General features: G+C 34.2%; 3 protein-coding genes across 10 annotated transcripts; 1 reads left to right on the forward strand and 2 right to left on the reverse strand.

Annotated features, from left to right (window-relative positions):
* Window positions 1–2,904: 2,904 nt before the first annotated feature.
* On the forward strand, window positions 2,905–8,853 carry LOC129320153 (cyclin-L1-1). Of its 6 annotated transcripts, none has more exons than XM_054965393.1 (10): window positions 2,905–3,213; window positions 4,231–4,354; window positions 4,570–4,749; window positions 4,859–4,940; window positions 5,371–5,511; window positions 5,612–5,781; window positions 6,657–6,930; window positions 7,122–7,530; window positions 8,421–8,456; window positions 8,530–8,853. In XM_054965393.1, the coding sequence occupies exons 3-10, from the start codon at window positions 4,598–4,600 to the stop codon at window positions 8,589–8,591; spliced, it is 1,326 nt and encodes a 441-aa protein (XP_054821368.1). In that variant the 5' UTR covers window positions 2,905–3,213; window positions 4,231–4,354; window positions 4,570–4,597; the 3' UTR covers window positions 8,592–8,853. The 6 variants fall into 6 exon arrangements, with proteins under 6 accessions (XP_054821368.1, XP_054821378.1, XP_054821386.1 ...); XM_054965403.1 differs by having other exon boundaries at window positions 4,262–4,354; XM_054965411.1 differs by having other exon boundaries at window positions 2,905–3,145.
* A 787-nt stretch (window positions 8,854–9,640) lies between these two features.
* LOC129307044 (uncharacterized) lies at window positions 9,641–12,906 on the reverse strand. The gene is made up of 4 exons (XM_054947906.1): window positions 12,596–12,906; window positions 11,732–11,849; window positions 11,410–11,638; window positions 9,641–10,273 (listed from the first exon to the last, which is right to left on the reverse strand). The coding sequence occupies exons 1-4, from the start codon at window positions 12,745–12,747 to the stop codon at window positions 10,245–10,247; spliced, it is 528 nt and encodes a 175-aa protein (XP_054803881.1). The 5' UTR covers window positions 12,748–12,906; the 3' UTR covers window positions 9,641–10,244.
* A 2,942-nt stretch (window positions 12,907–15,848) lies between these two features.
* Window positions 15,849–20,526, reverse strand: LOC129285108 (vesicle-associated protein 2-2-like). 3 transcript variants are annotated; one of them, XM_054920666.1, is made up of 8 exons: window positions 19,718–20,526; window positions 19,267–19,337; window positions 19,074–19,155; window positions 18,513–18,631; window positions 18,220–18,390; window positions 17,016–17,312; window positions 16,447–16,524; window positions 15,849–16,190 (listed from the first exon to the last, which is right to left on the reverse strand). In XM_054920666.1, exons 1-8 carry the CDS (start codon window positions 19,764–19,766, stop codon window positions 16,080–16,082), a joined length of 978 nt encoding a protein of 325 aa, XP_054776641.1. In that variant the 5' UTR covers window positions 19,767–20,526; the 3' UTR covers window positions 15,849–16,079. The 3 variants fall into 3 exon arrangements, with proteins under 3 accessions (XP_054776641.1, XP_054776648.1, XP_054776656.1); XM_054920673.1 differs by having other exon boundaries at window positions 18,513–18,628; window positions 19,718–20,524; XM_054920681.1 differs by lacking the exons at window positions 19,074–19,155; window positions 19,267–19,337 and having other exon boundaries at window positions 18,513–18,628; window positions 19,718–20,525.
* Between the last annotated feature and the right edge of the window lie 1,297 nt (window positions 20,527–21,823).

The raw sequence follows: 21,823 nt of genomic DNA on the forward strand, positions 1-21,823 counted from the left end.
TTTGGATTTAGTAAGTGATTTTAGTCCATTCATTCAATAAGTATTTCAAAATAACTATTAAATTTTAAATTTTATCAATGCTTGAAAATTATTAAAATATATTTTTTTAAAAAATTTAAAACAATCATTACGATCAAACCACTCTTTTCATCTGTTGTCAAGCCAAAAGTTTTAGATTTGACATATGACAAAATCTTTTATAATCATTTGATTAAATTAAATGATTATTGTAATGACACAAAAGACACTAATTGAGTGAGTGAATGGACTTAGATCTAAATTCACTCACTCCAGTCTACAATCATCCATGACAATTTCAAAACACAAACAATTAAATAGAAAAATCTGGCGCAGGACCAAGCAGTTAAATAAAAAACTTAAATTAGTTGATAATTGGTTTGGTTTGAGTTATTGGCCAAATTTTCCAAATGAGGGTATTAGAGTCATTTTGTTTTTTTTTATAACTTAGTCCTCCAAAATAAATAGTAGCATCATAGTTTGGAAAGTCAGACAAACCCGTCGGTTGGACCAATGAATTGGCTACGTATCCACTCTGGTTTGTTGTCTAAAACAATGGAAGATCAACCTGGGTTAAACACAAAAAACTTATACTAACCCGTTCAATTGCAGAAGTCGAGGTGAGTTAAACGGGTTACTCTCCTATTTAAAAATATAAAATATTTTTAATTAAATTTTATTTTTTAATAAAATAATTATTTATTTTTCAACTAATCGTATCTTTTCATATTTACCTCTATTAAACACCCTATAATAAATATAAAGTTATTATTAATATGGGTATTTAAAAAAAATAATGATTACACCTCAAAAGACTAAAAATACCTTACATTTTTAATATTTAATTCCTCAAAAAAATTTTATATTTTTGAATGGAAGGAGTATTTATTTACTTTTTTTTTGCTTTCAAAAGCCCTTAAATGACCCATTTTCAAAAACTCTTTTTTCCCCCATGAAATTGATAAGAAAAAAGCACGAGCCAATAATTTATATATGCAATAGAAATAAATTCTCATTCACTTGCTAGAATTTTAGAGAAGAAAATATGACAAATATATGGCAGAAAATAAATAGCACAAATTTGATCAGAGATATTAGAAATTATTAACATGAAAAACCCCTCACGCACTGCAAGGGTGAAAACCAAGGGTCATCCAAACCAATAAAGAACAACTTCACTATAATCAAAATAGGATATAAGAGAGTCTCAAAACACCAAATCAATAGGCTTATAAAAGAAAATGAAGGAAATAAAAAAACACCAAATTAGAGATTGTAGTGCAAACAAAATATCTCTCACACCAAACAACAAATCAATAATCCCACGATTGAAGATTATGCATTGGATGTTGCATTACCAAATTTCAGCTCGATGCAATGATAAAATAATTCACAAAACTTAATTTATCGAGACGGCTGTGTGAATATGAAAATGACTCTCTCTCTCTCTCTCTCTCTCTCTCTCTCTCTCTCCCTCCCTCTCCCTCCTCCCTCCCTCCCTCTCTTTCTCGGCTACACATCAAAATTGAATATGATCCCTCTCACATTACCTCCTTTCCACTTTGTTAGTGAAAGGTTTTAATATTGAGCCTTTTTCCATATAAAAAGGGAGCTCAAACCTAATAGAAATTTCATAATTTTTTAAATTTTTATTTATGTGTGTTTATAATATTATTTCTGTCAACTTATATATTTAAAATTTAAAAAAATATTATATAATTAAGTTTATATAAATCACTCTTAAACTTATAAGATATATGTATAAGTTTATCTATATTTGATATTAATTTTGTCAGCTTAGATATTTTAATTATCATTTAAAAATTTAAAGGACTCGTGAACAATATTTATGTTAAAGAAGGGTATTAGTAAAAAAATGTGTGATTTAATGGTTAATTAATAACTGGATGAATAAAAAATAAATATTAAAAATAGAGAGAATTTATACATTAGGTAAATTTTGATATCAAGGGAGGATGATATAAGTTTTAAAAAAGGAAAGATTGCACTTAGAGCCTTTAGAGGAAAAAAAATTATACTTAAGACTCAATGCATTTTGAAACTATTCTTCAACATGAGGGTTCACTTTGCAAATATGTGTCAAGAAAAAAAAAATACAATTACCTTAAGTGAAAAGAGAGAGAGGGGGAGAATATTAGATTCACTATTAATAAATTATTACATGTTAATATGTGAATTTAAAGTTGTGAGTTTGTAAAAATGTAATTATAAAAATTTAAACTTATTGTTACAATGAACTTTTAATTCTGAATATATGAAATCATAAATTTTGAACTTTAACTTTATGAATATTTGCAAATATTTAAATTTTAAGTTATAAGTTAATGAATCAGGTCAAGACAAACTTGCTAATTGTTAACTTTAACTAAAAATTTTATTATCAATAGACAATTATTTATTAATATATGCCTAAAGTTATTAATTTATGAACTTACAGTTGTAAAAATATGAAATTATCATCATAGTAAATCTTAATTTAAATGAACTTGTATTTATAAATATTCTAATTTTAAATTGCAAATTTATGAATCTGTCAATATAAACTTTCTAACTTTGCACAAGAAGTTCACTATCAATAAAAAATTATTTGTTAATATTTGATGCCAAAATAATGAATATGTGAATATTTTATTGAACTTTAATTTACTATCTTTTCTTACTAAGAGAAATTATGTCTTTTTTTTAAATATATTTGCAAAAAAGATATCTAAACTTGTAGAATAATTTTAAAATTTATTAGGCTGCAAGTGTAATTTTTTTCTCCCAATGCAATTTTTCCTTTTAAAAATAGAAGGAAAGAGGTGGAATTAAGATAAAATATAGGGACGGTTGATGTATTTCATTAAAAAAATCAGAGAGCCGGTTTTGCCCCCAAAACAGTGCGTTACCTGCGTTAATCAGAATCCGTGTGCCGCCCTACGCCCTATACTACTCGCCGTGGCGGTGTTGCCTGATCGAAGTCGTCGAACTCGTCTCTGCTGCCCGAGGCCGTGCGGCGCGTCGTGAGGTCGCCGGAATCATCTCCTCGTCCAACTCGTGTCCGCTCCGCTTCACCTCTCCTCAATTCCTCCTTTCTCGTGTCTTCAGAGTTTAGATTCTTCTCACTGTATGGCTTGATCTATCTTCTCGTGGCTTCAGTTCCTCCTTCCTCGTGTCGTGAACTCTTCTCTTCTGGTTTGATCTATCTATTTCTCCCTCCTACTCACTCTCCATGTTCAGTTCGATTTTAAACTTTTACTTATGCCGAATTATTTGTGCTGATTTTAAATTCTAAATTTGTTCTCCGTAAATAACTGCAGGGTTCCTTTGCTGAATGATTCTTGTCATGTTATTAGAAGTGAATATTTCTCTTCCATTATTTACGACTGTTTTGTTTCTTTTCGATTTTGGGTTCGATGACAACGATATGGTCTTTCTGTTCGTGGTCCTCGTGTATGCTTATTATAATTCAAATGTTAGAAAATTGAATTCATCGATAATGTAGTAAGATAGGGGTTTGTTGTTATTGGTGTGATACTGTAATCAGAATTTTTTATATTATTTTTTTAGATGTGAGAATTCCATTTTTTTTAATCAATGCTGTAATCAGAAAATGCAGTCAGATAGAAATGGTTTGTTATTTTCTCAAAGAGAAAATTATTCGCTGATTTTGTAGAATGAATTATTTGTGCTGATTGCTGAATTATTTGTGTTGAGTTATTCTTTCTTCATTGTAAGATTGTTTGTTTATTACTTTATCCGTGTTGAAATTATTGCAGCTCATAATCTGGAGATTTGAATGAAGTTAATGATGACTTTGGTGCTCATGATTGTTAATTTTAGACTTTTAATGATTGAAGGATTGTAAGGATGAATGTTTTGAATGTTGTTTTATTTTATTATTGTTAGACTTGTTGTATCTTGGAGTTTTGGATATGGATGAATTTTTTGAAGATTAATGTTTTTTTATTTAAATTATATTATTTTAATCATGACTGGCTTGACAATGTTTTGATCCTGGTTGGATCATTAGGACTAGTGCCCCAATTGGTTCAAGGACCAATTCAGTTTTCTGTACCTAAAGTAGTATTTTTGAAGGACTCTGGACTAAATAACTCTCTGTGGTCCTTCACATTAATTTTCCCTAATTTCCCCCAATTTGCCCCCTCCCATTAGATTGATCCATCATGACCTTCTCGTCCTCTATCGTAGGCTTTGTCATTCATTGGTGCTGCTGTTGCAGACGCTCATTGCTGTCCCTTGGCATTATGTTTGGTTGCCCTTTCATTGGCTTTGTGGACCATTGCTAGTGTCTCGTCGATTCCATCCACTATAGGTAGCCCCTTAGCTTCCAATTCACTATTCAATACCACCTCTTAGATTCATTAATAGTTTTATGTCATGCCTTTTTTATGGCAAAGATAGTTTAATATGATGTTTAAATAATCATCAATAACACACACACACACACACACAAATATAGGTGTTTTGAAAGTGTAACTAGTTGACAAAAAAAGAAAGTATAACTAGAGTTTTTCTGTGTTTCTTCAGTTTTGTTGAAGGTACGCAGGCATAAAGCATGATCTACACTGCAATTGACACATTCTACCTCACCGATGAGCAGCTAAAGAATTCACCTTCTCGGAAAGATGGCATAGATGAAGCCACTGAAACCACCCTTAGAATCTATGGTTGTGATCTCATCCAAGAAAGTGGCATTTTGCTTCGGTTGTATCCTTTTTTTTGGTATTCAATCTTCTTCAAAATGATGTCTGTATGTCTTTCTAATCTTATATACATTTAGTTTAGAATTTAAATTGTTTCCTTAATTCTCTGGCAGACCACAAGCTGTCATGGCCACTGGGCAGGTTCTATTTCATCGTTTTTACTGCAAGAAGTCATTTGCGCGGTTCAATGTGAAGGTCATTATCATATAAAAATATATACGCTATTTCCCCATCGTTTCTCTTTTTGATTTTAAACTACTATTGAAATTGAAAATAGTTGAAACGGGTCCTTTTGTTTTTTTGTCTCTGCATGTTCAAGTTTTGATACTCGGAGCTTAGTAGTTGATTTAAAGCTATCATAAGTTCATAACTGGTTTTCTCCAGTATTTTAATCCAGTGCTTGGACTATTTTTAATCAACCCCCACCTTACTGTGTTAAGGTGGTGGATGATGAGAGGAAGTCCTCTCTTAATTCTGCTTTGATGTAATACTGCTTTGTTTGGGATTCTCTGCTTCATTTCTATTCAAAAAAAAAAACAATTCTTTAAATCTTTTAGACCCTCTGTGTACTAATGTTCTAATAATGTCTTCGTCATTGATGAGATCTGATAGGCTCTTTTTTCAGAAAGTTGCTGCAAGCTGTGTATGGCTTGCTTCAAAACTGGAAGAAAGTCCAAGAAAAGCAAGACAAGTAATTATTGTTTTTCACAGAATGGAATGTAGGAGGGAGAAATTACCTATGGAGCATTTAGACTTGAGTTCCAAGGTTAGAAGCTTTTCTTCTGTTACTGTTTATATGTGTTTTTCTTGCATTATGTAATTAATAAATGATGATTTATTCGAAAATTGTTCTTTTCCATGAACAGAAATATGTAGACTTGAAGATGGAGTTGAGTAGAACAGAGAGACATATTTTGAAAGAAATGGGATTTATTTGTCATGTTGAACATCCTCATAAATTTATATCAAATTACCTTGCAACTCTTGAAACTCCTGAAGAATTGAGGCAAGAAGCTTGGAATCTGGCTAATGACAGGTAAGCAACTACATGTATTACTATTATTGTTCATCTTATTATAAACTCTCTCACTCACCCATTGACCTTTGTAATCTATCACCCTTGAGTATCCTCTTGACAAATGCTCCAACAGAAAAACTTAAAACGGTTAATCAAAGAGCCATGAGTAGTTCTATTATAATCTCAAAGAATCATGAATGGAAAGGATATAAAGAAAGTGAGGTCGAGAAAATGCCTTTAGGCTCTGATAACGTGAAGGAGTTTGCTGATAAAATGATGTCATATACTGATCCTCGCTAGCATATAGGCGTCTAATATTTATACAAGCTTTCAACTACTATTCTGTTGCAGATTGATTATTGTGACTAACATAACGGCACAACAACTCTAAGTAACCCTAGTTGCTCTTACAAGGTGTTTTCGACTGTATCATCCTGTCGTCTGAGCATGTGGCTTTGACTGGTGGGCTTATTAAAACGTCAATGCTTCTAACAAGAACTTTGAATATTGTATCGTGCTAATTACTGTTTGATTGGTTCTAATTTGTAATTTCCACTATTGTTATACCAGAATAAGCCAGTTTGAATTTTCCATTGTAACGTTGAAATTTTGCACCACCAAAATTTACAGCTATATAGTAGGAGCTGCTAATGGTATTTATTCTGCACCACCAATGCGTGTTGAAACCTCTAAGCTTCCCCTGCTTGGGGGGAAAATAAATATGTATTTTGTTACTCATTTTTAGTGTAAAACTAGTCATGACATTGACATTTAATGCACCAGGGTACAGATGTTATCTTTTAGTCTCTTTTTTCTTCTTCTTCTCCTTGGGATATGTGATGTGAACTATTTCCTATTCGTGTTTAATGTTTTCTTAACTTTTTATGATGCAGCTTGCGCACAACATTGTGTGTTCGATTTAAGAGTGAGGTTGTGGCTTGTGGAGTTGTATATGCAGCTGCTCGCAGATTCCAAGTACCCCTTCCTGAGAACCCTCCATGGTGGAAGGCATTTGATGCCGAGAAATCTGGGATTGACGAAGTCTGTAGGGTTCTAGCTCACCTGTATAGCCTTCCAAAGGCTCAATACATAGCAGTCTGCAAGGATGGTGACTCATTTACATTCTCCAATAAATCAGCAGAATCACAATCTCAGGCCGTACCAAAGGTAAAGTTCACTTTTTCTTTCATTGACTCAGCTCTATTACACTTCACAATTTGTTTTTTCATGGTGCAAGCCTGCAAGAACAGCATTAGTTGGCTGTGATGAGACAAAAGTATAAAACAAGGTTGTTGGAAACGTCTTGCCTTTTTGCAACATGAAGTTTCTTGTCTAACGTATTTCAAGCTTAATTGTAGGACGTTCCGCAGAGTAGCCCACCAGCAGACACTAACATCTCTATTTCAAAGGGAGCTCCGGCGGAATCTAACAGTGAAGCTGGCAATAGCAAGGGTACATTGGTGAAACAAGCCATTGATAAGATGATAGAGTCTAAGATTGATAATGATTCAAAGAGCATGGCTACAGAGGTAGAGGCAAGAGATGAGCCCATGCTAAAATCCAAATCTGATCGTAAAGTAGAGACCAGTGGGGAGACACGGAGGGAAAGGGAAAGAGACAGAGATAGGGAAAGGGACAGGGACAGAACAAAAGCCCGTGATCGTGACCGGGGAAGGGATTCTGACAGAGAAAGAGATCGAGAGGAAGCAGATAGGGATAAACTCAAGGATCGAGGTCACCGTACCAGAGATAGAACAAAGGATTCAGGTATGCTTTCATTTTTAAGCTCAAATTCCATTTTGATCCCATATGGATGGAGGATTTTTTCAATTTGTTGATTAGTTTTAAATTTAGTTTCTCAAATAAAATCTCTAGCTGTACGATTCAGTCGTCAATGTACTGTTAGTAAGACTACCAATTAATTACATGTTATGTGGTAGTGGGTGGTAGCTTGCCAAAAATATGTTGTGATAGGACCCTTTACTCTAACAAGCTTAAAGCAACAGAAAATACTGTACAAATGGGACTGAAAATACTCTTGCTAAATAATAAATTGGATTACAAGGAAAATAATGATTTAAGCTAACCCCGACTCCCCTATACACCCAAGCACTGAAAATACAACCAAAAAATGTTAAAAAATACACTGAACAGAAGTACAAGACATAAGCCGCTGGACTTTTGAGAGGCCAGTAAGCACTCTCCCAAACACGCTTCATTCCTCCAAAAGATTCAAATCACCTCCCTTTGGCAGAATTGGAGGATTCAAAGACCGAAAAGCTATGAGTCTACCCTCTAGCTGCACCTAAGTTCTACTCACATGCCACTTCTTTTTCCCCACAACCAAGAGTCTTTGGATAATTCTTTTGTCCACGAGAGTTGCTCTTTCCTGCACCATTTCCCTTCCCATAAATCATGCTATAGGCCCTATAAATTGATTGGTCAATCTTTTCTAAATCTTTAACTCTATCATGTTGCATGCTGCATTTCCTCAATTAACATAAGATTTAGTAGAGGACGTTATCAGAGTTTTATTTTGGGATGCCAGGGGACCAAATTGAGAAATATTTCGTTTGTGAATGACTTGAGTAATTCTAAACTGTTCTCTCTTTCTCTTGGGTGGTAATCTCTCGTGGATTTTGTTTTTCCCCGTGCAGGACATTCTGAGAAATCAAAGTATCACTCATCACGTGGTATGAAACTGCTCCTAAGTTTGACCTGCCTCTTCGGTATACGTATCCGTTTGCTAACAAATTTTAATTTCAGATCGTGAGAACTATGGCAACTCGTATTCGTCAAGGGAGAAGGATCGACACAGACATCATTGATCTATACTGGAGAGTTATTAAGAATGATTGCCAGTTATCTGGTTTCAGATATCCGGCCGTAATCTATACTTCTAATGCTTCCCAAAACGAACTGTCGACCGCTACGGGTTTCGCTGAATGGCGTTTGTCATGGAGATTATCTTCCCATTTCCGGGCGTTTTATGTTATTTTCATGTAGAATGCGGGAGTTCGTATTAGCATCTGAAAATTTTAAAATATACTCCACCGAAAGCAATCATAGTCAAATATCCAATTACAAATTGATCGGGTTAATCTCCAGTATTCGGGGACTCGAGACAATGAAATAATCACACAGAAGCCATAATGCATTGACACGATTTGGACGCCAAGCTAGACAAAAGTTCTGACAAGGTATCTCAAGCAGAGGGATGGGGAAGTATGCGCCTAACGTCGAATCCAACGATACACTCCCTCAAAGTACTTTAAAAGCATTTTTAATTAAATTTTATTTTTAATAAAATAATTACTTATCATCAAATTAATTTTATTTTTTATATTTATATTTATTTAATAAGATATTTTATCATAAAATAAAATAATTTATTTAATAAAAATATTTTTTTAAAAATAATAATTATATTTTAAAAAATTAAAAATGTCTTGCATTTAACATTTTAAAAAATGTTTTATATTTTTGAGCAAAATGAGTAAAAAGTTAGAAAATAAAGGGATAATAAAATTTTTAATACTTTGTTTTGATGATTGATTTAATATTTTAAATTTAATTTTTATTAATCATTTTTATAAATTATTAGTGAACTTTTTCATGATTAAACATGCATATATGTAATTAAGTAAAAATAAATTAATTTAATTTTTATTAATATAATTTATTATAATGTGCTATATTATCTATTTTTATAAAAATTCAAAGTATTTTTCTTAACTAATTGCAATTGTTTTATTATTGCCATCAACAATATATTATTATTAGCCATATCAATAAATGTTAACAACGTAACATCTTTTTAAAATAACAAGGATCAAATTAATTATAGGGTAAATTTAAAGAACTGAATCAATAAAAATTGAAAAACCAAATTGTTAACTTGGATAGACTTGAGGATTAAAAGTTTTATCATCCCAACAATAAATAAGATATCCACCTCACTGAGATCATCAAAAATATCGCTCACCACTTTTTTTCTCTTTTATTTCCCTTGGGCTAGTAGGGACTTGTGATCTCAACAACGTGAGTGCCGCCGATTCAATAAATCTCCTCAGTGATATCAACCTTCTAAAGACAAAATACAAACTTTCACGATTTACGTTAGACAACTTTAAAGAAGACAGGTTCAAACAAATAGGTGGTCAGAATATCCTGAGGATACACGTTACGAGGTCGGCACTCATTCCACACAATCGGAGTATTTGGCATCATAAGACTGCGACTCAACGTTCTTTCATATTATGAGACACAATTCATGAGGAATCAATATATCACCGCAAGCTTCATCAAAACCTGCATGTGAAAGAATGCGTCCCCAGTGGCTTCTTGGAAGCCCTTCCTATTCAACAAGTCGTCGATATTCTACAATCCAGAAAACTCCAGGATACCAAACCAAAGCATGTTTCGCAAGATGTAAATGCTTAAAGGCTGTGCAAATGAATAGCAACATAGCTATAAGCTGTTCAAGCTTTTATGCGGACCACAAATGAACCTGCTCAATGACACAAAATGATTATTAGAGCAGATCATGCAGATAATTGAAGTTTTCAGAAACAGATCTCATTAACTAAAATTAATGAAAGACGCCAAATTTCAAAAACCAGCTCAATCAAAGTAGTGACTCAAGCAGTCAAGTTTGAGGCCTATAGGATTTATAAAAATGGCGTAGTCAGGTGAAATACACCAGACAAATAAAACAAAGGCACGCATGAGCAAATTAACTAATCAAACTATCACCAAAAACAAAACAAATTAAACATAATAATCATCAAATACACTAGTTGAGACACTATCATCACAATCAAACATAATGACTATTTTACTTTATAAAAATGGTTAATAAAACAAAAAAAAAACAAAGGCATAATGACAGACTTTCTAACAAACGGTTTTGTTTATCCTACGCCCGTTTTATACCATTTGGGCCAGGCATCTAGATTGCCCTTCTGTTTAAGCCATCCAACTAGGTGTCTCAGGTGCCCGCCTTAATCGATGCTAAAAGCTCCAAAGGCACTCCTAGGCAAGCACTTGGCTAAAGCCAATGCTACTCATGATTCTTTAGCACCGCACCTAAGAGCCTTTAACCACATTGATCAAGGAACCTTAATGTTGGAAGCAAAACCAGCAAACTAAATGATGCTTCCGCAGATATTAAGATAAAAAGCAAGAGTAACTTATTGTCAATGGGAGTACAAAAAATCTTGTCTGAAACTGCATGGATATTAGAGAATTCTAGAAGTTCTGACATAGATTCTTTTATCATTTGTTCCATAATGAAAAGATCCATATCTCATGTAATTTCAGATGAAACTTTTCAACATGAATATCATCAAGCTGAATCTTAGTCACAGTAAAAGAATGCTTCATGCAGTAGCAAAAACACATATAGGAAAGCTTGAAAGGAATCTAAAACAAACAAACACAAAGACACAAGGCTCGATTCAACCATAAAAATAAAAAATCACCATATGATCAAAGGGCATAAATTGAACATCCCAGAGAAGACACAATCAAAATAGAGCTTCACTTAATAGACTCATTTTATCTCTCTCTCTCTCTCTCTCTCTCTCTCTCTCACACACACACACACTGTGGGAATGAAAAAGAAAATACTGAGGATATCCATACATGCTGGAAGATTAGATATATCTGCAGAAACTGCACAAGGGATTCCTAAGTTTGAAAGAGCTCCTCTAATGATCCCACACGGGAAATAAAGATGCATGCTCACTGCTTGTGCTGCCTTGTTTTCAGCTGGAATCACAGAATTATCTTCAATTGAACTTCCATCAACTGATGGATCAATTGACATGTGTGCAAGCCAGCGAAATTTATTATCTTGCAACACAAAGGTACCCTGAAGAAACACCACATGCTATTTCAGTTGCAGCCATTCATAACATATATATATATATATATATATCCTGTCGATTTTAGCTCTTTAACTCACCCTGTGGTTAGTTTTCAAGTTGTCAATCTGCTTCTTGAAGAGCTCAGACCAAAAATCCTTGCAGATGAATTTGATAGCCTCCAGATGATCACTGAACCGAGGCCGCTCCATGGTATACCTATAAACAATTTTCTAATTTAAATAAATTACAAGATAATTAATTAACCAACCAAATAGTTCATATCACAAGATGATTATTAAACTTGCTTTTCATATATGACATTTATCATTGCATCATCCTTTTATTTGTTTTATCTTTAGAGCCTTGATTTCCTTTTTCTTTTTACGGAAAAAGCTGTGTCACTGAGTAACCTTTAGTTTTGATGATACTTGTAATAACAGAAATTCCATGACAAGGGTTATAGAAAAGTCGGATCAGTGTATACAGTCTGTCAGTCAAGGTTTACCTCTAAAAAGATATTTAAAACCATATGTGTAGTTAAGGTATCCTAACTTTTTAAGAATCTAGCACGGTACAAATCAACTACAAGAGGCTTGCATCCAATTGAAATTATATACCAAATGCCCATGACACAAGAGACTAAATTCGATAAAAGTACTAGATCCATAAAACAGAAATGGACAGAACGATCACTGATCAAAAACCTAACACGACAGACACCAAAATTTTACTAAAAGTAATTTAATTCAACTAAGCTATAATTGCAACAGTTAGAAGAGCTGTGAGCCTTAATTAATACCAGAGTGCTGCAAATTTTCTCAGAAAAATTTCATCACAAAGGTTCATCTGAATGAACAATTAGATATGTATGAAACAAAAAGCAGTTACAGTATTAAGAAACAAAGTGTGCTCACAGTGAAGAAAGGAAGAGAAATGAGAAGATAATGAAAATAGGGTTGGACCTTTCAGAGAGCTGGTGACCGACTTGATATCCAATGGCCTCGATCCTGCGGGCGGCGAGCTCGGGTTTATTGGCGTAGAACCGATTGCAATAGGATGCCACCATCTCCGTCAGTAGACTATCTACGCAACTCTCTGACACTTCCCTTGCCATTTTCTCCCTTCTGATGTCTCTGATTATCTATCAATCCCACTGCTCCCACCTCTCCCGATCCAAATCCAAACTCACCTGCGCTGTGGTAATGGAAAACTTCTTCTTCCTTGGGTGAGAGAGAGAAACCTGCGTCTAGGCAAAGTTATCTCCCGACCAACTGGGCCTCTTCGGCCCAAAACTCTTACTGCAAAATAAATAATCACTTCAGTCTTACCTTTTTTTAAAAAAAGAAAAATTAATCCATCAATCCTTATAATTTCATTAAATTTTAAAAGAGGTTCCTCTAATGTATTTTCTTGTTATAAGATCCTTAAAGTTATTTTGATAATAAATATTACTCCTTCTCTCCAAATTTGTTGATGTTGTTTCAAACAGTACTAATTCATTGAATTGGTGAAATGACTGACATGTGGCTAAGAATCTTTTCTCTTTCTTCTTGATAGCATTCTAAATGCTAACATTAAATGAATTCTTTCATAACATCGCATTAGTCATCTTCTTCATCTAACCCATTCTTGCACAGAGAAGAAGCAGCAAAAGGTGGTATTATAATTGAGAACTTCCTTGATATGCAATGGAACACCACTTCCTAAATATCAAGAAGTTATCCTATATTATTGTCCCCTCTCAATTCATCAACCTCATTTCCTCTTCAATCTTTGATTGACTCTTCTAAGAAATCTTCAAAGAACACTAACATTGTCGTCATCTTCTTCATCAATGGCTTCCCTATTAGACACTCAAAATTACTCTATTTTTTCACTCTCTTCCTCCTTTCCTTTTTGGGCATTCTCAAGTTTGTCCCCTTTTTCCCTTACCCATATACCACAACATTGCCTAGTTTCTAATCTCTAGTAGGTATCATTTAAAATCCAAACTTGGCATTATTTTCTCAAATGAGCATGTTTCAAAATCTGAGCTTCAGGCTTTCTCTTAAGAATGGAAGAGAAGAAAATGAAACAAGGGGTTCAGACTAAATACACCATGAAAATGAGGGTGAGTAATGGAGGTAGAGCCATTAAATGGAGAATCACACAATTTCTGGAGGTTGAATGTTACAACCTTTACTGAGGGAAACATAGACAAGCTTCATTGGTTTGTGGGTTCTTCTATGCTTCTTAGAGTCTCAAAAGTTGGCAACCACAAAGAGTGGGGGAAAAAACATCAATGTGAAATGGAAGGTCTAATGCCTATAATAGAAGCAACTTTGAGGATATGATAAAAAGATAATAAATTAGAGGGACCTAATTCAAAATTAGGTGAAACTTGAGGGACTCATGGATTAATTATCCGCTTTTTTGGCCAAGAAGACTTCTATTAAAACAGAAAACGTTCAACAATGTAACAATAGTATAAAAACTGAAAAAAAAAATGGAAGAAGAAGAAGAAACAACAAACACAAACCAAATTGAAGAATCTAGGAAACAAAACTAGAAAATTAACAAAAAAAAATTGAAAAACTAGTAGCACCCATAGAAGGTTAATAGTTAGCCAACAATATCTCGATCATATAGCTCTTCACCTTGAACAGAAGCCAAACTAGACCTCAAAGCATCCTCAACTAGCGAGAGACAAAAAGGAGATGATGGTGTTTCCACCCATTCAAATAGAAGCAGTCATGAAATCTATTGCACTACTACTTTTTCATGGTTCAAAGGAAAGAGAAAACCCAACTCATGATACCAAAAGATCTAAAGTGTCTTCAACAACATTAATACTTAACCAATCACCCAAATTCAACCGGCCTTTATTAATGCAGTTCACAAGCATAAGACAATCACTTTAAAAAATTATCTTGTCATAACTCATTTCTCTAGACAATAAAAGTGCTCCTTTTAAAGCTAAAGCCTCACTTGTAAAAGTATAGAGAGGCTTAACCTCATCAGTGAAAGCCCAAACAAAGAGACGAACATCATTTTGGCAAACCATTATCCTTAGGTTTAAAAGCACCGTCACTAATGAGTGCTTAGCCGAATTGGAAAGGATTACAACCGACATTTCTTAGGATGAAAGTTTAAATCTTGAGGAGTAACAGATGCAATAATTAAAGTGATCTCAAAGGTCATTCCATTGATACCCGTAACCATTATAAGATCTTCAACGTGGGGGTTCGAATTAGTCTAAAGTGAGTAATAAACCCAAAATACCTCAGGATACCAGGCGATTTAGTACCCAAAAAAAGCATCATCACAATTAATTTTCATAAGCCCAACAGAAGGAACAAACCAACAATGCTCTTGCACAGCACCAATAGCTGCATTGTCATTATTTTGCATTCTAACAATACTCTCAGTCTCATGCAAACAATATAAATAATCTGTATTAAAAGAATAAACAATATAAATAATGAATACGGAACGGTCCAAATCTAATAAAATTATAGAATTACTCCAAAATCTAGCATCTTTTACTAAAATTATAAAAAATATTTAGACTCTGATTGTTTATGTAAGACCTGCGAATAATTTTTCCTTTTTTACCCAAAAAAAAAACTTAAAATCACCCAAATGTCTTGAATCTCATTTATAGTATGTTGTGTGATCATATAACATGTTGTTATAAATTATGAGTTACAATAATAAGGCAACAATGTAATTTAATTTTAGTTTCATTTGTAAAGAAAAATCAAAATATTATAATTCCCTATCAAAGGATCCAGATGCCATAAAAAATTATGGAAGAGATAAAATATTATAATTTGATTTTATCTTTTTATTAAAAAAAGCCTCTCTCATCCCAAGACCTTATTCCGTCATTAATATTGTAAAAATGCATCCAACACTCCAACTGTCCAACAGGCTGTGTTTGGGGCGGCGGTACGTAGGCAACACTACAAATAACTAGGCTGCAGTGAAAAATATCAACATGATTACGCAATATTTCGGTAGCATTTAGAAGTAATTGGAAAAAAAAAAAAAAGAAGTTATAAAAGGAAATTTACAATTGCTGAGAAAAATATACGAAAAACGCAATTGGCAGTAAGATTTCCCACTCGAGATGAAACGTGAATTTGTGAAAGGAAAATAAATGTAAAATGCCACTCGCGGGGGTGAAGCTAGATCTCGTGGTTCAAAGCAATTTCCCCTATTATAGGAACCATGTACCTGAACCTGATTGATTGCTATTTATCTCGTGTCCTTTACAATATTTTCATGTGGGTAATTTTGCATATACACAACACAAGCCTAGTGTATGAGGTTCAAATCCTTGAATGTATGAAAATATAACCATTTCAGAGCCTCATATAAAATGGAACATTCCTAAGCTTTTCTGCTACAAACAAACTCAGCCAAATCAAAACGTTAGCAGCTGCATATACATCACGCCAAGTGTCAAGAGTGAGAGCGGTATCCAAGTAAAAGAGAGATAAGTGCCACCATACAGACGTATAGAAGGGGGAATCCGACTTGAATCTTTTGCGAACCTCTCTTACTCAGATCGGCCTGCAAATATAAAATACACCGGTTTAACAGTAAGTAAATGAAATATGCTGGAGTCCTACGCCAAAGATGAGGCAACCCTACCCTCTCTTACAGAATTACAAAGAACAACAAAGGAGAAACAAAGAAGTTTTATCCAAGTTCAGGCATGTCAGAGTGGGAGGGACAACATATGAAGGCAGTTACGACTGGGAGACATGGCTCCCTCGGATTCCTCCCGTTAATTTTTATATTTTCAAGAAAATATTGTCAGGCTTACTATTTTTTCTTGCATGACTTTAGTCTCTAGATTGCTTAGCCTGCTCTCCTCCGTTAGCTTTGATATTGTTACTCCAGCCTAAAAAAAGACAAACTTGATCAATGACGTAGTTGGATCAACTTAAAGTAATCAGCACACGCTAGAATACAACTCAAGAATCTCTATCGCAAACATTCATTCAAACTTCAAAACTCAAAAGTAAGAAACAGATAGGACGGGAGCTCCAACCTTTTGTGTACCACCCATTTCAAAGAAACGGAAAAGTTAAAGGACATTTGTGGATTAATAAAATACTTAATCCATAATCATGCCAGGGTCTATGAAAAATAATATAACCATAAGGATCAATAATTGCGACATGGAGGAGGGGGGTTCTAAGTATCATTTGAAAGTTGAAACTCATCCCACATATAAAGAAGAAGAGAACAAGATACAAACAAAAATGCCTTGATGAGGCATCAATATGCAAATTCCTATTTTAATTGCAGGATGTCTACTGCTTCAACATTCCATACAAGCACACATACAAGTAGATAAATATTTATCATTACAAAAGTGGAATGCCTGACCTCATTCAGCTTTGACTCAAGTTTATCAAGTTTAAGCTTTATCTCTTCAATAGCTTCCATTAATTTTATCTCCTCTGCACTCTTTGACACATTTAACATGGCCACTTTTTCTGCATTTGATGCCTGTGCATCCTTCACATTGTTGAGCTCCACATCTTTTGACACTTTTAATTCCGCAGTTCCTGGTTTCAGTACCTCCACATCTGTCATGATTTTCGACCTCTCATCTTCTTCCACATTCAACTCAATGTCATTTTCATCGTTTGACTCCTCATTAACCATCCTATGCTCAACATTCCATCCTATGCTCAACATTCTGACCCTAACATGCCCATGATAATAACGACACTGTGAAGGAGTAAGCTTCAAACATATCCCACTAAAATGAATAAACAAAAAAATACCAACAGATTGAAGTTTCAGTGGAACCTATTCTGATATATGTTGTTAGGGTGAAGAAGGCTTATGGAGGGAAGGAATTGGTGATGGGGAAAAGGGTCTAGAGAGAAGTAAGAAGGGAACAACCTGAGGCAGGATGGGTCAAGCTAAATATTGATCGCGCTGTGAGTAGGCAACCTGGTAGATCAGGATGTGGTGGACTGCTCAGAGATGATAGAGGTATGTGGTTGGGGGGGATTTACAGATGGTTTAGGCAACTGCACTGCTTTTGAAGCAGAATTATGGGGTGTATGGTCAGGTATTATGCTTGCTCGTCGTTTTAATTGTAGGAAGATTATAGTGGAAACTGATTCCACTTCTGTTGCTTGTTTACCGTCAAAATAGTTTGATTGTGATGATTCTAAATACAGGATTCTGCAGGACGCTAAGAGGCTGTGTGATCCTTGGGAGGTAGGGATTGTACATACTCATAGAGAGGGAAATATGTGTGCAGATTTTCTTGCACAACTGAGTCTGTTAGGTTCCGAAGGTTTGAGGTTTTTGTCTGAACCTCCTATGGAGGTGGTGAAATTTGATGTACAGAGATAATATGGACGTTACTTCATCCAGGTAGACAGTTATGGAATAAATGGGCTTATGCCCTGAATTATACCCAAAAAAAAAGTAAGCCACAAATGATTATGGACAGTCTTGAAATGTAACTGAAAAAATGAATTGAATTTCTCAAGAATTTAAAATGTTTAAATGAAATCAACATAGGTGAAGGAGTTAAACAAAGTAGACAAATCAATGATTTTTCTCTGACCATGGGTTCTTGGGAAAGGATTTCCTCTGTGCCAAATATCTGATTCTTTTCATAAGCAAGACCATTATTAAAGTCTCCATTGATGGGAGAGAGTTCTGGTGAAGAGGTAAGGCTGATCAGGGCCACTTTCAACTTGTTTTCTTCAACATATTTGTTATCATCTTTGACGAACTGTCAAATGCCAAAAATAGATAACTAAATAAACAAAATAAAAGATACAAATGTAAATAAATATAGGCGTTCAAAATAAAAGCTCTAAGAACAGAAAACCTCAACTTGATGCATGAACATACCAAGCTGGAAGTAATATCTTCATTGGTTGTTCCAACAGGAACAATTGTGCTCTGGATTAAAAACTTGTCCTTGCATGCCATATCTGCTGGAGCTTCCTTTAGAGCTTGCATTGTCACTGCTTGATGCACACAGTAAAAGTATCGAAGGTTAAATTTAGAGAGAAAGCTAAAAAAGAAAGAACCTCTACAATTAGAAAGAATTTTGTGATATCAATATAAGATGAAGTGTGTGGAATTACCTCCTACTGTTGTTATTGGACTACTGATACTCCTGATTCCAAAAGACTTAAATCCATTCCTAAACTATTTTGAGTTGGAGATGAAATTTTCCATCAGGAAATCGCACTCTCAATTTTAGTTGAGTTCGAATCACGCCTATTTATGATTCAAAAGGCATGCAAAGTAATTTAAAAAAAAATTCAAAACAACAATCGACCACAAATACCTCCTTCTAATAAAAACCAGAACTGAATCTGCCAACTCAAACTTGTCACTGTTTAAATGTTACTCGAGAATAACAAGTAATAAAAACGACACAACCCGTAAATGATATAGTTATACCTATGAAGTCACAAGCAGAATTTGGCAAGAGAACTCCAACATTTGGTCGCACTGAATATTTTTTAGGTGCTGTCGTCTTTACCTGCTAATGTTACAACTGTTTAGCTGTGAAGCGCTATAGCTTTGATAAAAAGAAATTTCTTGTCTACAATTAGAATCTCAATGAGGGAAGATAAAAGCAAGCTGTTTGGACCTTGAAAGCGACATGATATTTGGTGATATTAGTCAACTGAATGGAGCATGAACTTTGCTTCTTAAATTGAACTACAGAGGCAAAATATTGAGGGACGTCAATAAGTTGATTGTATAATTAGACATTACAAATGAATGACTGAAAAGACGAAATCATTATGAAAAATGAACTTAGTTACCTATATTCAAAATTTCAATTAAAAAAAAAAGGCAAAAGAAACATATCAGATCACAGAGGCTTAATCAGGGACTAGTAACAATTGCCAAGACTTAAGAGCGCGTGCTGGAAAATGTAAGGTCAAGTCTAAATACTTCGATTCTAATTCGTCTTAGTTAGGAATAACTTCACATTAAAAAAAGGGAGTATATCATTTCCATCGTACAAATCTGATAATTAAAAAGGAACATATCTAGAAAGAATGATCATGAACAACTTATAATCATTTACTCACACAAAAATTTCAGTTCCTTGGGTTCGATTTCAAGAAGTTGATTGTTCATGATTGCTGCTCAGAAAAATCCAAATTCGAGATATATCCGGTCAGCATCCAAAGCTAATAATTGATTTCCACGCCGTGCAACCAGCATATCATAAACAATAATGAAGACCTGACTGGCCAAACACTAAAACCTTCCGACTGAAATTATGTTCGGCTACAATACACAGACTGTCACCGCAATTTAAATTCTCTACGAGTGAGTGAAGGGAGCGGATTGTCAGGCGATGAAAAGGAGAGAGAAAATTATCCTCTGAAAAAGATGAGCAACACCTAAAACAAAAGAGTTCTCAGAGACGAAAAGACAGAGCGAAACAAGAAGTTCGAGAGGGAAGAAGTGGGGAACGAGTCAAGTCGCCTCAAGCTCCACTAGTCAACTTGAGAGACTCGCACGCTTAAAGCGCCAAAAACGAATCAAAGATCGTTGATGAAGGCCTCAAATTCAGCGACATAATATAGTACATACGAACTCAGTTTTCGACTCGCTTCCCAACGCGAGAATCATCGAGAGACCCGCAGATGAAAGCAATTACGACAGCGTTTTAGAACTCACCGGTACTCTCGCTCAGAAATGGGAATGGAATCGAACGACTATGGAGCGTGTCTGAAGGGAAAAAGAAAATAAAAATTGGAACCGAAGGGATAGTCTGGGAAGAAAAGTAATTAATGTGAGGATTAATGGCGAGAGAAGAAAATATGGAGAGACGAGCAAAGGGAAAATGAGGCAGCAAGGAGTAGAAAACTAGTTTGGCCAGGAAAAAAAAAAGGAGTAGAAAACTAGAAAGCAAACGTAAAAGGGGTGCTTTATTGGTTACTTTGCGAGGGGTGGCGTAGACCTCGCGTTTCTTTTATTTCAATTTTTAATTACGATTTCACCTCTCACCGAGCACCACGTCAACAATGAAAGCGAGGTGCGGATCAATCTGATTGTACCGAACACCGGCCTCATACCGACATGAAGCCGACTTCGTTGCACTTCAGGGCTCGCCGGGGCGCTCGGCTCTTCGGGCTTAACACCATTCTTTTTTCGACAGCATCGCGTTGACTTGGGTGCTTTTTTTCTTTTGGGCCAGTAAATTTCTCCTGTGCACCATATGATTCAAACAATTGACTAGGGAGCTGGCTTCCTCCTCGCCTCTTACAAGGAATGTGTAAATTTTGATTATCTAGTTTAAATTTAATTTTTTTTTATTTTAAAAATAAAAAATTTATGTAAGTTATAGAAAATTTGAATAAATCAATTGCTAATTTAGACAATTAAAATTTAATATGAATAGTCCTATGAATATTTTATTTAGTAACTTTAAAATAAAAATATTAAATATTAAAATTGAATTTTTTAAATTAAATTTAAATAGTCCACGTCTACACAGCTATGCTTCGTCACTTCCCATGAGAGCTTTCCCTTGAACTCCTCTAACTCTAACGTGATAGCTGATGCTAATGCCATCTACTCTTTCTTAAAAAATGTGAAGTCTCTTTAATTGAATCTAACTTTTAAATAAAATTATTTTTTATTTTTAAATTAATCTTACTTTTTCATATTTACTCCTATTAAATATTCTATAATAAATATAAAATCATTTTTAATAGGGTACTTTTAAAAAAATTAATGATTACACTTCAAAAAACTAAAAATGTCTTATATTTTTAAACAGATGAAGTATAATTCTATATCGTATCAATTTTTTCATTTGCAAACATATCATTAATTTTTTTAAGTTTTAAAAAATCAATGAAAACAGCCAATGTGTTTCCAATTTGATGAGATTTGTGTTGAAAAATTAACTTGTAAAACTTATTCAATGGGCAAAACATATGCATTACTTCGTCCTTCTCAAATTATAGGACAACATTAAAAAAATGAAAGAATCTCAATGAGAGCTCTCGAAATCAAATTAATAGCATATAAAGCTCAAATCATTCTAAAGTGCTTCAAGCCCAAGGGCCTAAATTGCAATAAATTTTGTTGATTCAATTATCAAAACAGCCTTACTTTTTTTAAAAAAAATATTTATGTGTGTGTCCTGTATCAAGCACTTTAATGTATCTTTTGTTATT

This window comes from Prosopis cineraria, unplaced genomic scaffold, assembly GCF_029017545.1.
Source record: "Prosopis cineraria cultivar Desert tree isolate PC_DT_omini unplaced genomic scaffold, ASM2901754v1 PC1, whole genome shotgun sequence".
Taxonomy (NCBI): Eukaryota; Viridiplantae; Streptophyta; class Magnoliopsida; order Fabales; family Fabaceae; genus Prosopis; species Prosopis cineraria.

Bases quoted from the DNA above. Each gene is read 5' to 3' on its own strand.
- LOC129285108 (XM_054920666.1), bottom strand. From the start codon at position 19,766: ATGAACAATCAACTTCTTGAAATCGAACCCAAGGAACTGAAATTTTTG. The intron at 19,156-19,266 runs GTCCAAACAGCT...TAACATTAGCAG, and splicing joins AATATCATGTCGCTTTCAAG to GTAAAGACGACAGCACCTAA. The intron at 16,191-16,446 runs GTAAGCCTGACA...TTATATTTGCAG, and splicing joins AAGTCATGCAAGAAAAAATA to GCCGATCTGAGTAAGAGAGG.
- LOC129307044 (XM_054947906.1), bottom strand. From the start codon at position 12,747: ATGGCAAGGGAAGTGTCAGAGAGTTGCGTAGATAGTCTACTGACGGAG. The intron at 11,850-12,595 runs GTCCAACCCTAT...AATTGTTTATAG, and splicing joins GGTCACCAGCTCTCTGAAAG to GTATACCATGGAGCGGCCTC. The intron at 10,274-11,409 runs GTATGGATATCC...GTCATTGAGCAG, and splicing joins TATATCTAATCTTCCAGCAT to GTTCATTTGTGGTCCGCATA.
- LOC129320153 (XM_054965385.1), top strand. From the start codon at position 4,598: ATGATCTACACTGCAATTGACACATTCTACCTCACCGATGAGCAGCTA. The intron at 4,941-5,370 runs GTCATTATCATA...CTCTTTTTTCAG, and splicing joins TTGCGCGGTTCAATGTGAAG to AAAGTTGCTGCAAGCTGTGT. The intron at 7,531-8,420 runs GTATGCTTTCAT...TTCCCCGTGCAG, and splicing joins AGATAGAACAAAGGATTCAG to GACATTCTGAGAAATCAAAG.